The sequence below is a fragment of the Podarcis cretensis genome, assembly GCF_951804945.1.
Source record: "Podarcis cretensis genome assembly, chromosome: 10".
Taxonomy (NCBI): Eukaryota; Metazoa; Chordata; class Lepidosauria; order Squamata; family Lacertidae; genus Podarcis; species Podarcis cretensis.
The window spans coordinates 9933658-9947839 of record NC_137179.1 but is presented as its reverse complement, the minus strand read 5'-3'; the positions used below and the strand labels follow the sequence as shown (position 1 = coordinate 9947839).

The following is a 14182-nucleotide window of genomic DNA, read 5'->3' as shown; positions in this document are numbered from 1 at the left end:
CTGCAAGGAGATCAAACCGATCCATTCTGAAGGAAATCAGCCCTGAGTGCTCACTGGAAGGACAGATCCTGAAGCTGAGGCTCCAATACTTTGGCCACCTCATGAGAAGAGAAGACTCCCTGGAAAAGACCCTGATGTTGGGAAAGATGGAGGGCACAAGGAGAAGGGGACGACAGAGGACGAGATGGTTGGACAGTGTTCTTGAAGCTACCAACATAAGTTTGACCAAACTGCGGGAGGCAGTGGAAGACAGGAGTGCCTGACGTGCTCTGGTCCAGGGGGTCACGAAGAGTCGGAAACGACTAAACAACAAAAACCACACACAGAGAGAATCCCCGAATCCATAGCTGCTTCTGATAGGGAGTGCCTAAGTTTAAGTCACACAGACCTGGTCATGTTGCCTCAAGCCCATCTTTAGTGAGGCAGTTTGCCACAGTGGGAGTCAGGGAAATGGAAAAGTCGTGGGCATCAAGTGAAGTCATCTCGCCCCCCACTCTCTCTCTCTTTAAAATTAGTTTAATCTCTCCACCTTCCCCCCCCCCCCACCCAAGCTTCACAAACTTCGCTTGCTGCAAGACAAGTCAATAGCTTCTTTCTAAATCAGTTGCTTAATATCTGGCCCTTGAAGCGGGTATGAGCCACAGGGCTGGTGACAGTGCCAATTGCAGTATTCTCTTCCTTGCCCCACTCCTCTAAAATCAGGGTCAAGTGCCTTTTTGTCCATCTTAGTAGCATCTCTTACTGATGTTCTTCACAAAGGGAGGGGAAGAGCATCCACATCCTCCATACACTCATCATAGGCTTCCTGATATTCCCCATGGGGCTTGATGATAACACACGTTGGTCGCTGTGAACCTGCAGCTGCTCCCAAGTCTGTTTTGGAAGGGATGTAGACATATGGAAGGCTCCTATCTTCACACGTGATGGGGATGTGGCAATAGACATCAATAGGAAGTGTGTCTCCTGCAAGAACTGTGTTCCCCTTCTCGCCCTTGTTGATGAATTTCTGGACCTGTTTCACCCCACGCTGGATCTGTTTCTGCTTCAATGCTTTCTTGATAATAATAATAATAATAATAATAATAATAATAATAATAATATAATAATAATAATAATAATAATAATTTATTTATACCCCACCCACGTGGCTGGGTTTCCCCAGCCACTCTGGGCGACTTCCACAAAGACCAAAAATACACTAAGATGTCACACATTAAAAACCTCCCTGAACAGGGCTGCCTTAAGATGTTTTCTGAATGTCAGGTAGTTGTTTATCTCTTTGACATGTGATGGGAGGGCATTCCACAGGGCAGGCACCACTACTGAGAAGGCCCTCTGTCTGGTTCCCTGTAGCTTTGCTTCTCACAATGAGGGAACCACCAGAAGGCTCTTGGTGCTGGACCTCAGTGTCGGGGCAGAACAATGGGGGTGGGGACTCTCCTTCAGGTATACTGGGCCGAGGTCATTTAGGGCTTTAAAGGTCAACACCAACACTTTGAATTGCGCTCGGAAACGTCCTGGGAGCCAATGTACCGTAGGTCTTTCAAGATCGGTGTTGTATGGTCTCGGCGGCCACCCCCAGTCACCAGTCTAGCTGCCACATTCTGGATTAGTTGTAGTTTCCGGGTCAGCTTCAAAGGTAGCCCCACGTAGCGCATTGCGGTAGTCCAAGAGGGAGATAACTAGAGCATGCACCACTCTGGCAAGACAGTCTGCTGGCAGGTAGCCTGCGTACCAGGTGGAGCTGGTAGACAGCTGCCCCGGATACAGAATTGACCTGCGCCTCCATGGACAGCTGTGAGTCCAAAATGACTCCCAGGCTGCACACCTGGTCCTTCAGGGGCACAGTTACCCCATTCAGGACCAGGGAGTCCTCTACACCAGCCTGCCCCCTGTCCTCCAAAAGCAGTATTTCTGTCTTGTCAGGATCCAACCTCAATCCATTAGCCACCATCCATCCTCCAACTTGTACAGCTTGCGCGTCAACTTGCGGGAAGCCAGAGGCCACGCGATGGAGTTCACGTTGTCCACCAGCTCATGGTACAACTTATCTGGGGTCGCCTCAGGCTCCAGCTCTCCCCTCGACTCATGGTGCTTGGCTTTGCCCATGTTAGCTGCCGAAAGAATGTGGAACCATGTGGGGCCATTTCCGCTCCTGACACCCCCCTCCCCAGAGCAAGGACCTTGGCCCCCCTCTCTGATGTTCAAATGCATCTTGTAATGCCGTGTGTGTGAGATACAACCTTATTGCATTTTAAGCTGCTAATTTGTACACACCCCTTGGCATGGGACAACACGGCAGCCCTTCCTGAAAGAGATACATGTCTCTGTATGCACACACGACAAATATCCCTTTCCTTATGCTGGTTCCTTGAAATAAATGCCTTTCTACGCGGGTGGCGCTGTGGGTTAAACCACAGAGCCTAGGACTTGCCAATTAGAAGGTCGGCAGTTTGAATCCCCGCAACGGGGTGAGCTCCTGTCGCTCGGTCCCTGCTCCTGCCAACCTAGCAGTTCGAAAGCAAGCCATAATGCAAGTAGATAAATAGGTATCACTCCGGCGGGAAGGTAAACGGTGTTTCCATGTGCTGCTCTGGTTCGCCAGAAGCGGCTTAGTCATGCTGGCCACATGACCCAGAAGCTGTACGCCGGCTCCCTCGGCCAATAAAGCGAGATAAACGCCGCAACCCCAGAGTCAGCCACAACTGGACCTAATGGTCAGGGGTCCCTTTACCATAATGGCTGGTATCATCTTCTATTTCCTTTTTAAAAATCATTTTCTACCCCCCCCCCATCTGAGACGCACAAAACACATATTTCTCTTTATTGCATTTATTCATCACTTTCTCCCCCCAAAAAATATCTCAACGTCCACAAACAAAAAATGTATTTCTATTTATTGCTTTTATTCATTGCTTTTTCATTTATTACATTCATTCATTCATTCATTCATTCATTCATTCATTCAATGCAATTCATTTATTGCATTTATTCATCGCTTTTTACCAATATATATAAAACTCTAAGCATCTTACAAATATATATATAGTGCCAGCAGCTTGTTGAACATTTAAAGCCGAATAGCCGGAACAAAACGCAACAGAAGAAAAAAATTCTGGCATATCATGATGCAGTAATAATATTTCTACATATATCAAGAGCAACAGACAGGAGGACGGATCCCATATATCACATCACAGAGGACACAGATAGATGCAGCCGCCTACAAATACGCCTCCGACCAATGTGTGTGTATAATATATACATATATTCTGTATCCCACTAAGGGAGCCTTTCCGGAGAAATTTCTCAAATACAGCAGTGTAATTTCTCCGCTGATTTTGATTGACATGCTGTCCCTGGGATCATGTGTTAATCCCTTCCTCACTCAAGCCTTTTCATAACTCATTTCTCTCTGCTAGATGGAAACTCTGATGGTTACCGAGGCAACCATGATAGCGCTAAGCCATTTCCCTCTCTGCAAGGAGACCATTATTCCGCCTGCATAGACCATTTGCAACAAAGGTCGCAGCAAAGTCATCCCCAACACAGCACACGTTTATTAAACTTTTATTCTTTGTTTCCCTCTGTCCGTCCCTCCTCTGCCCACCCCCCAACCTCGGCTCGCAACTCTCTTTTCTTAACTGAGATGCTAGTTTGGCACTTGCATATATATATATATATATATCTGTGAATGAGAAGGGAGGGGGCCCGTATCCAGCAAGGCAGGCCGCAATAACGGAGGCAGATAATATTGTTCCTGAATTGCATACACATACAAAATAATAATAAAAATAAGGCCAAATCGAGAACTTGGAGCCTGGGCAGAGCATGTTTACACAGGCAGGCTTCACATCAGTGATTTTGGTTTGCCTTTTGTCCCTTCGGTTCGGTGAGGAAGTTTAAAAAACAAACAAGAAAAAACCCCAAAATAAATAAAAACAAGGAAATTAAAATGTTCAAGAAATCGATGTAGGGCATGAAAGGGAGTCAGACTTTTGAATGGCATGAAGCATGTTGCTTGAAGGGAGGGGTTAATATATTAGCTTTCCCATCCAAAAAAACTGATATCCGCCTTACTATCTGATTATAATGGGTGTTATCCGGCAACTCCTGCAGCCAAGCTGGTGCAAATATGTTGCAATACTTTCCTTTGGACCATGTCAATGAGGCCAAGAGAGGTGTATTGTCATCTGGGCAACTCAGGTCCTCCATGCACACTGCCCAGGCTTGTGCTGCCTGGAGAGGTCACTTCTGGCTGCTAATGCAACAGTTTGACTTCACCCCTGGAGGCTCACTCCATTGTCTTTCGAGATAGACAGATGCCAACAACAAGATGCCAGAAAAGATGGAGTCCATTTAAGGCATAAGAATCACCACCTAATGGGGTGGGTGCGGCTCTGTAGATGAAATGATGATGATGATGATGATAATGATAATAATGATAATAATGATAATAATGATAATAATAATTTGTTATTCATACCTTGCCCCATCTGGCTGGGTTTCCCCAGCCACTCTGGGCAGCTCCCAATAGAATATTAAAAACACGACAAAACATCAAACATTAAAAACTCCCCTAAACAGGGCTGCCTTCAGATGTCTTCTAAAAGTCAGATACAGTCATACCTTGGTTTTCGAACCGCTTAGTTCTCAAATGTTTTGGCTCCCAAACTATTTTTGGAAGCTGAACATCCGACAGGGCTTTCACAGCTTCTGATTGGTTACAGGAGCTTCTTGCAGCCAACCCAAAGCCGCGCTTTGGTTTCCGAAGGTTTTGGAAGTCTAACGGATTCCATTCGACTTCCAAAGTATGACTGTGGTTGTTTATTTCTTGGACATCTGATGGGAGGGCGTTCCACAGGGCGGGCACCACTACCGAGAAGGCCCTCTGCCTTTTTAGACTCTCACTTCCAACCCCATGACCATGGGCCATGTTGACTGGGGCTGATGGGAGTTGGAGTGCAACAACAGGGTCTCCACCCCTATCCCAACCAATGCTTTGAGACCATGGCCCAGAATTCCACGATGGTGGGGTCACCAGTTCTCCCTGAGATTTAGAACTGGAGACTCAGAGAGTGGGGCTTGGGAGCTAGTAGGTGGGACTTCTCAGGTCAAGGGGTGGAGCCCAGCTGGTTCAGAGCAGAGGGTTTATGACTGCAGTCTGGCTGCTCCTGTTGCCCCAGGGGCGAAGCCTGATGACCATAAAAGTAAAGTAAAGGGACCCCTGACCATTAGGTCCAGTCGTGGCTGACTCTGGGGTTGCGGTGTTCATCTCGCTTTATTGGCCGAGGGAGCCGGCGTACAGCTTCCGGGTCATGTGGCCAGCATGACTAAGCTGCTTCTGGCGAACCAGAGCAGCGCATGGAAACACCATTTACCTTCCTGCCAGAGTGGTACCTATTTATCTACTTGCACATTGATGTGCTTTTGAACTGCTAGGTTGGCAGGAGCAGGGACCGAGCAACAGGAGCTCACCCTGTCGTGGGGATTCGAACCGCCGACCTTCTGATCGGCAAGTCCTAGACTCTGTGGTTTAACCCACAGTGCCACTCGCGTTCCTTTTGATGACCATAGGGTGGAACTAATAGCAATTCCTCTCAGACTGAGCAGAAAATAGCCCGCTCCCTTGGTGCTGGCTCCTCCGCCTAGAGTTTTGCTCCTTCTATTGGACGCCCTGAGAAAAATAAGTCTGAAATTCTGATAGTCTTTAAGCACCCAGTGTCTTGTATAAATCAGATCCATTTTCTCCCATGTGACAGAATGACTGACAGAGGTGGACTTTGGCAATATGGCGTCTTGAGCAAGGACAACGTTTGGCACCCCCCTAAATATTTCTTATTTTCAAAACAATTCTTATTTTGCAGGGACATCCACGGATTTACAGAAGCCGCCCCGGTTTCTGATTTGATCCCAGAATGTCCCACTTTTCCTTAGGATGTCCATATTTTCATTGGAGAAATGTTGGTGGGTATGGAACCACTGTAATCACATTTCCACTCGGTCACCTTTTCCTGGTGCCGCACCAAATGCTTTTTCTGCCTGCCATTTATTTTGGACCTATTAGTGTTACCTTGATGATCACAAGGAAAGGAAAAGCGCTGTGATCATGCATGGCTCTTTCTCCGGCAGATTCCCTGTTGCCTTCGATGCTCTACAGTCAGATGGCCAATCAGGGCTCTAGAGTATTATTTATTGCATTCGGCGTTTGCCATCAGTCATGGGGGTGGGGGAGGGGAACTTAACAAAGACACGGTGGGGTTTATCTATAAGCAGCTAAACAAACACGTCTTGCTCCTCCGTTATCTACTTGTTAACAAAATGCTATTGGGCGGCTCGAAACATCAGCATTTACTGCGTGAGGGCCCTTTATCCAGGATGATGTATAGAGAGGCCCATCAATTAGTGCAGAGGATTTGTTGATATATCTGCCATATATTCCCTTCTCTTCCCCAAAGCTCCCCTGATTTCTTTATTTTTAATTTTTGCAAACAATGTTGTGGTCCGTCTCGTGTATTGGGTAGCTGTTGAACATGCATGCCATGAAAGGGATGATCAATTAAACCATAGGAGCATGATTAAATCTTAGGAAGGTGCCTTGTACCAGGACAGATTCTTGGTCCTTCGATGCCAGAGTTGGGCCACATGTTCCCAGTTCATCACACACCTGTGTGCATTGTGCCAGCACAGTTACTTTGATCAGAGTACAGTGGTACCCCGGGTTAAGAACTTAATTCGTTCTGGAGGTCCGTTCTTAACCTGAAGCACCACTTTAGCTAATGGGGCCTCCTGCTGCTGCTGCGCAATTTCTATTCTCATCCTGAAGCAAAGTTCTTAACCTGAGGTACTATTTCTGGGTTAGCGGAGTCTGTAACCTGAAGCGTCTGTAACCTGAAGCATCTGTAACCCGAGGTACCACTGTATGTTATTGAGAATCTCAAAGTGGACAAGTTCCCCTGCGACTACAGAGGCAAGAATGTTACTTGCCCCAAAATGGAAAGAAGCAGAAGTCTCAGCAAAGGAAGAATGGATACAGAAACTTGTGGAATATGCAGAAATGGTGAAACTTACCAGAAAAAAAACCAAGAAATCAAGATAATGAACTTTTTTATAAAAGAATGGAAATGGTTTATTGAATATTTACAGATAAATTGTAAACAGATAAAAACACTGGCAGGATTATTGTAATAACCTGCAGTTACATAAGAGCATACATTTAAAGAAGATAAATAAATGAGTAAGTTAAGTGACTTTTGGGTATGCAGAAGATATTAAAAATAAATTTAAGGAACCGCAGTCAAGTTTTAAAATGTCAAAATTATTGTAAAATCAGTGAAATGTATGGATCTGAAAAGTTTTGTGTGTGTGTGTGTGTGTGTGTGTGTGTGTGTGTGTATCGGACAGTCTCCTGTTTATGGGACTAGTGAAATAAAAAGGGGGTGGTGGAGAGAATGAGCGACAAAACTCAGGTTACATACCTCAGGTTACAGACACTTCAGGTTACAGACTCCGCTAACCCAGAAATAGTACCTTGGGTTAAGAACTTTGCTTCAGGATTAGAACAGAGATTGCATGGTGGCGGCAGTGGGAGGCCCCATGAGCTAACGTGGTGCTTCAGGTTAAGAACAGTTTCAGGTTAAGAACAGACCTCCAGAACGAATTAAGTACTTAACCTGAGGTACCACTGTATTTTCTTACATTTTGACTTCCCTTCCTTACGTCTGTGTTGTACCTGTTGTATTCCTTTTATCTGTGTCCATAACAACCATTTATTTTCTATTTTCTATTTCAACTTATATTTCACTCATTCATTTATTCCCCTTCCCTTGCCTATTATTCAAACCCTGCTCGCGATTTCATTTGCCTATAGTTTATTCTCAAGTAGTCTGAAAAGAACCTCCCCTCTTTAACAAAGTTCTCATCTTCTTGATCTCTTCTTTTTGCTTTCAACTTTGCCATCTCTGCATAGTCCATTAACTTTAGAATCCATTCTTCTTTCGTTGAGATTTCTTCTTCCTTCCACTTATGCACATACAGGATTCTGATTGTAGCAGGATACATAAACAACTTAACCATCTCTTTTGGGATCTCCGCCCAAGAACTTGTATTATTAAGTTGGCTTTTGAAATGTGACATTTTTTCCTCACCAACCAGTTTTTCTTTAATATGCCATGGATATGTTTAACCCTCTGCTTTTACACTAAATCCCACCTTGTAATATTTCCTGCCAAAGTGTGGGTTTATAAAAATGTAAATAAAGAAAGAGAGAGGTTCGGTGTTAATCATATACTCAGAGTAGACCCACCAAAATCAATGGACTGGAGTAACGTAAAGCTATTATTTTTCCATAGGCCTGCCCTGACTATAACTTAATTGGATAACACCCCTTGGCTTTGAAGCAGCTAACATTGATTAAGATCGCAGCTCATTTTTAGAAACTCACCCATATCAACTTTAAAGTCAGCAATAATTAAAAGAGAAACCAGGAAGCCAGCTAAGTTGGGGAGAGGATGATTAAAACTGGAAAACCTCACTGCTAAGAAAGCAGTTTCAAAGGGACAATGATTATGCATCTTATGACATCTCTTGCAGTCAAACTTAGCTCTGAACTCTTGCAATGCAACCTTTCAAGTACCCAGGACCACTTAGGGTTTAAAAGGTCAAAACCAGAACTACCCAAGATACGGTCCAGTAATGACATACCCTCCACCATTTCTCTGATGAAAAAAGGATGTCCTATTCCATAACAATAACAACAACAACAACAACAACAGCAACAATGTTTTTATTATTTATACCCCACTGATCTGACTAGCAAATAGAAGGGGAAGAAATGGAGGCAGTGAGAGATTTTACTTTCTTGGACTCCACGATCACTGCAGATGGTGACAGCAGGCACGAAATTAAAAGATGCCTGCTCCTTGGGAGAAAAGCAATGACAAACCTAGACAGCATCTTAAAAAGCAGAGACATCACCTTGCCGACAAAGGTGGGAATAGTTAAAGCTATGGTTTTCCCAGTAGTGATGTATGGAAGTGAGAGCTGGACCATAAAGAAGGCTGATCGCCGAAGAATTGATGCTTTTGAATTCTGGTGCTGGAGGAGACTCTTGAGAGCCCCATGGACTGCAAGAAGATCAAACCTCTCCATTCTGAAGGAAATCAGCCCTGAGTGCTCACTGGAAGGACAGATCCTGAAGCTGAGGCTCCAATACTTTGGCCACCTCATGAGAAGAGAAGACTCCCTGGAAAAGACCCTGATGTTGGAAAAATTTGAGGTCACAAGGAGAAGGGGACGGCAGAGGATGAGATGGTTGGACAGTGTTCTCAAAGCTACCAGCATGAGTTTGACCAAACTGCAGGAGGCAGTGGAAGACAGGAGTGCCTGTCATGCTCTGGTCCATGGGGTCACGAAGAGTCGGACACAACTAAATGACTAAACACCAACAAGATCTGACTTGGTTGCCCCAGCTACTCTGGGAAGCTTCCAGCATATACAAAAACACAAGAAAACATTAAACATTAAAAACTTCCCCATACAGAGCTGCCTTCAGATGTCTTCTAAAGATAGTTACTTGGCTCAGGGGTCGCATAACTCCATACTCTCCAACATTTGTCCGATGAAAATAGGATCATCCTAAGGAAAAGCGGGACATTCTGGGATCAAATCAGAAGCCGGGATGGCTGCTGTAAATCCTGGACTGTCCCTGGAAAATAGGGACACTTGGAGGGTCTGTAATGAGCACACTGCCTTTTCCAGAAATGCTTCTATAAATTCATAGAGAAAGAAATAGCAATTCCCTCTGTTTCCAGCTTTCAGGCATTACCTACAGCAGGAAAGAATAAGGAAACCTGGGCAAACCTGAAGTTTGCATAACTTAGGAGAAATGGAATATTGCACATTCAAATGGAGGGACACACACACACACACACACACACACACACACACACTTTAAAACACATTCACATAATATCATTAAAGTGCTGTAATACCACTTTAAACAGTCGAAAAGGTAAAGGTAAAGGGACCCCTGACAGTTAAGTCCAGTTGCGAACGACTCTGGGGTTGCAGTGCTCATCTCGCTTTACTGGCCAAGGGAGCCGGCGTACAGCTTCCGGGTCATGTGGCCAGCATGACTAAGCCGCTTCTGGCGAACCAGAGCAGCGCACAGAAACGCCGTTTACCTTCCCGCCAGACGTGCTTTCGAACTGCTAGGTTGGCAGGAGCAGGGACCGAGCAATGGGAACTCACCCCATCACAGGGATTCAAACTAGGCAAGCCCTAGGCTCTGTGGTTTAACCCACAGCACTACCCACGTCCCAATAATCAATGTACTGTACTATAAAATAAATAAGACAGTATTGTAGATGATAAAAATTAAAATTATTTTTTTTCTTACCTGCATTGTTTGGATGGGGGGGGGGGGCTTTTATCCATTTCCACAGTCACACAATCAATCAATCAGTCAGTCAATCAATCAATCAATCAATCAATCAATCAATCAGTAGCTGAACTGGGTTGCACACAGTCACAAAATCAAATTAACTGAAAAAACCTCAAAAACACAAAATAAATAGCAAAAACAAAAGTGCCAAACTTAATCCATCCCAGAAGTCCATTTGACTTCTGAAATGTTCAAAAACCAAGGCGCAGCTTCTGATTGGTGCAGGTGCCCCAGAAACAACAGCTGACAGCTGCATCAGATGTTTGGCTTCTGAAAAACGTTCAAAAACTGGAACACTTCCAGGTTTTCAGCGTTTGGGAACCAAGGCATTTGAGTACCAAGGTACCATTGTACTTCGAATCGCTACGAGTTTGCCTCAAATTGCATTCATTGTTTGCCGAATCTGCTCTTTTGCCTTATCTATACATTATTGCATTTTTGATCCGAGTGATTGTAACGTTTTTTGCTTTCCCCTTGCTGTTATTCTCGTGACAACCCCCCTCACTGCCTTTGAGCTCAGAACTGTTTTTGGAAAAGTGGACTGCATATATTAAATCAACTTGCAGAAAATCCCTCCAGACTTGGGGTCATTGCTAGACATTCCACATCCGTCCATGCGAGATACAGCAGCATGAATGGAATATCAGAGCTAGAGGAGTTGATGTGGGGATCAAACTGCTATCAGGAGAGCCTGTCGGATGTGTTGATGATTTACGGGTGGAAAAAGTGAGAGGACGTTACAGTCCGGAATGCTCACAGTTTCTAATGGTCTATCGTCATATATTATAAAACAAACCAGGACCTACCTCTGCTGATTAATGAGGCCTGGAAATCAGGAAAAACAGTCTTAAGGTGTAGGCACTACCCTTTATGTATGTTTATCTCTTAAAGTTTATCTCTTGAGTTACAGGGACAGGCTCGGAATGAAAAATGGCACAATGCTTGCAATTGTTTATCTCTTTATTTATTTGCATATAATTTATACACTGCTTGATTGCAAAAAAAAAAAAAAACCCACCCTCAAAAGATAAACCAGTAACAACAAGAAAAAGTCAAAACCATACTTTAAAACATATACACATGTTAAAAAACTAAATCAAACTACCACAGCTTTCTAAACATCTAGGCTGTTGTGGGCATCCGTTTGTCTCAAGAGACAATTGAGTGCGCCTTTGGGGGGGGTGAAGCCAAACTGCTGTGTTAGCAGCCTCCTTGGGGCATGAAATATACTCGGAGTCGAGTGTGAATTTCATGCTCTTTATTCAGCTCATAGTAGCAATGAATGAAACTTTCCCCAAAACGTCTAGCTATATATACATTATTTACACAATGGGCCCCGCGTGATTGGCTAATTCCGGGCTGCTCCTGCAGGCCAATCAGGTCGCTGATTCACTTCCACCTGGAGCTGGATTGTGTGGCTCCTGCGGACCAATCAGACTGCTGCATTCTGAATCCTATTGTTCTAGGATTCAGCTCAGTACATAACAGGGCACAAGCCTGGGCAGTGTGTCTGGAGGTCCTGGGTTGCCCAGACAGCAAGACCTCCCTCTCGGCCTTGCTGATGTGGTCCAAAGGAAAGCAGAGTACAGTGGTACCTCGGGTTAAGTACTTAATTCGTTCTGGAGGTCTGTTCTTAACCTGAAACTGTTCTTAACCTGAGGTACCACTTTAGCTAATGGGGCCTCCTGCTGCCGCCGCGCCGCCACTGCACGATTTCTGTTCTCATCCTGAAGCAAAGTTCTTAACCCAAGGTAATATTTCTGGGTTAGCGGAGTCTGTAACCTGAAGCGTCTGTAACCCGAGGTACCACTGTAATATGTTTGGCACCGGCTTGGCTGCAGGAGTTGCTGGAAGGAGGCATACAAGGAGCCATTCAACCATCTTAGGGACTCTAGATTTGTATAGGATTTGCTCCCTAGCCTTTTCTTCTCCCAAAGATATCCCGCAAGGCAGCAGAGGTTTCACATCATAGTTTTCCATCTCCTAAATGGGCTACTTTCCCAGGTGGATGAGTCCCATCTGCCCCTTGCTTCCCTCTACAGCACATGCAGAAAGTGCCTTATAGGTAAAGATAAAGGTAAAGGGACCCCTGACCGTTAGTCTAGTTGTGGCTGACTCTGGGGTTGCGGCACTCATCTCGCTTTACTGGCCGAGGGAGCCGGCGTACAGCTTCTGGGTCATGAGGCCAGCATGACTAAGCCGCTTCTGGCGAACCAGAGCAGCACACGGAAACGCCATTTACCTTCCCGCCGGAGCGGTACCTATTTATCTAGTTGCACTTTGATGTGCTTTCGAACTGCTAGGTTGGCAGGAGCAGGAACCGAGCAACAGGAGCTCACCCCGTCATGGGGATTCAAACCACCGACCTTCTGATCAGCAAGCCCTAGGCTCTGTGGTTTAACCCACAGCTCCACCTGTGTCTAAACAATAGTGTTTTTAAAGACTCTGAAAAGAGGGCAGTGGAAGGGCTTGCTTGTTCTCAATAGGCAGGGAGTTCCAAAGTCTAGGTGCTGCCACCCTAAAAGACTGAGTTCTTACAAATGTGGAATGGGTATTATTGTTAGGATATTTCCGTTCAACCTTAAAAGGGAGCAGGATGTGTGTGTCACAGCCTGTGTATTTCCTGTTCACAGGAAGTTTATGTTTGTCTATTGCTTTCGTTTTCTCTCTGTGTCTGAGACACTGAAGCAGGCAGTCATGTTTTCTTTGTTCTGACCAACGCTGAATAAAATTGTAAATAATGCTCTCCTGCGTGCATCTTTCGCTGTGCATTATCTGCTGATAGAGCGTGCATCAGCTCTGGAATGTGGCAAGATATTTCTGGAGCTCGTGTCGCTAATTGAATGATACTGCGTGTCTACGGAAGGTCGATGGATCGCAACGGAGACGACGTGGGGTCATGATGGACTCTGTCTCCCTGGCAGTATCCCAACAATTATGAGGCACCTGCAGTAGTGCCAATTCCACCGATTGAAGGGGTCAAGAGGACACATGTGGGGTAAGACGATCTCATAGGTAAACTGGTCGCAAGTTGTTAAGGGAACTGTGGAAATGTAGCCGGGCATAATTCAAGCTCCAAAACACAACACTTTCTCATTCCTTGTTCCCCTCTTTCTCCAGATCCTGGACCCTTTTATGGGAGCTGAAGAAAGATCTAACTCCATATCAAGACAGGGGTGAGCAACCTGTATTCTCAGATACTGTTGGACTACAATCCCCATCATCCCTGATCCTTGGCCATGTGATCTGGGGGGTGATGGGAGTTGGAGGCCAACTGGTTGCCCATCCCTGTGTTTAGGGAGGGCACTGCTTTCTTTTGTATTCAGGAGTGGTACAACTGGGATAGCTCAGTCGGTAGAACATGAGACTCTTGATCTCAGGGTCTTGGGTTTGAGTCCCACGCTGGGCGGAAGATCCGTGCATTGCAGAGGGTGGCACTGGATGATCCTCACGGTCCCTTCCAACTCTACAACACAACGATTCTATGATCTTTAAGCATCTACTTCAGAAATCCTCCTCCAGCTGACTGGGGAAGAGGGCCTCTTCAGTGTTGGCCCCTTAGTTAGAATAATTTATTATAATAATAATTTATTATTTGTACCCCACCCATCTGGCTGGGCTTCCCCAGCCACTCTGGGCGGCTTCCAACAAAAATACATTAAAATGTCACACATTAAATACTTCCCTGAACAGTGCTGCCTTCAGATGGCTTCTAAATGTCAGGTAGTTGTTTATCTC

At 45.2% G+C, this 14182-nt stretch overlaps 1 protein-coding gene across 1 annotated transcript; it reads right to left on the bottom strand.

Moving 5' to 3' along the window:
• Positions 1-711: 711 nt before the first annotated feature.
• LOC307224768 (H/ACA ribonucleoprotein complex subunit 2-like protein) lies at positions 712-2112 on the bottom strand. The gene is made up of 2 exons (XM_079991866.1): positions 1967-2112; positions 712-1064 (listed from the first exon to the last, which is right to left on the bottom strand). The coding sequence occupies exons 1-2, from the start codon at positions 2107-2109 to the stop codon at positions 752-754; spliced, it is 456 nt and encodes a 151-aa protein (XP_079847992.1). The 5' UTR covers positions 2110-2112; the 3' UTR covers positions 712-751.
• Positions 2113-14182: the final 12070 nt, after the last annotated feature.

Excerpts from the sequence above, each read along its gene's own strand:
- LOC307224768 (XM_079991866.1), bottom strand. The coding sequence starts at position 2,109 with ATGGGCAAAGCCAAGCACCATGAGTCGAGGGGAGAGCTGGAGCCTGAG. Across the intron at positions 1,065-1,966 it reads TTGACGCGCAAGCTGTACAA|TATTATCAAGAAAGCATTGA; the intron begins GTTGGAGGATGG and ends TATTATTATTAT.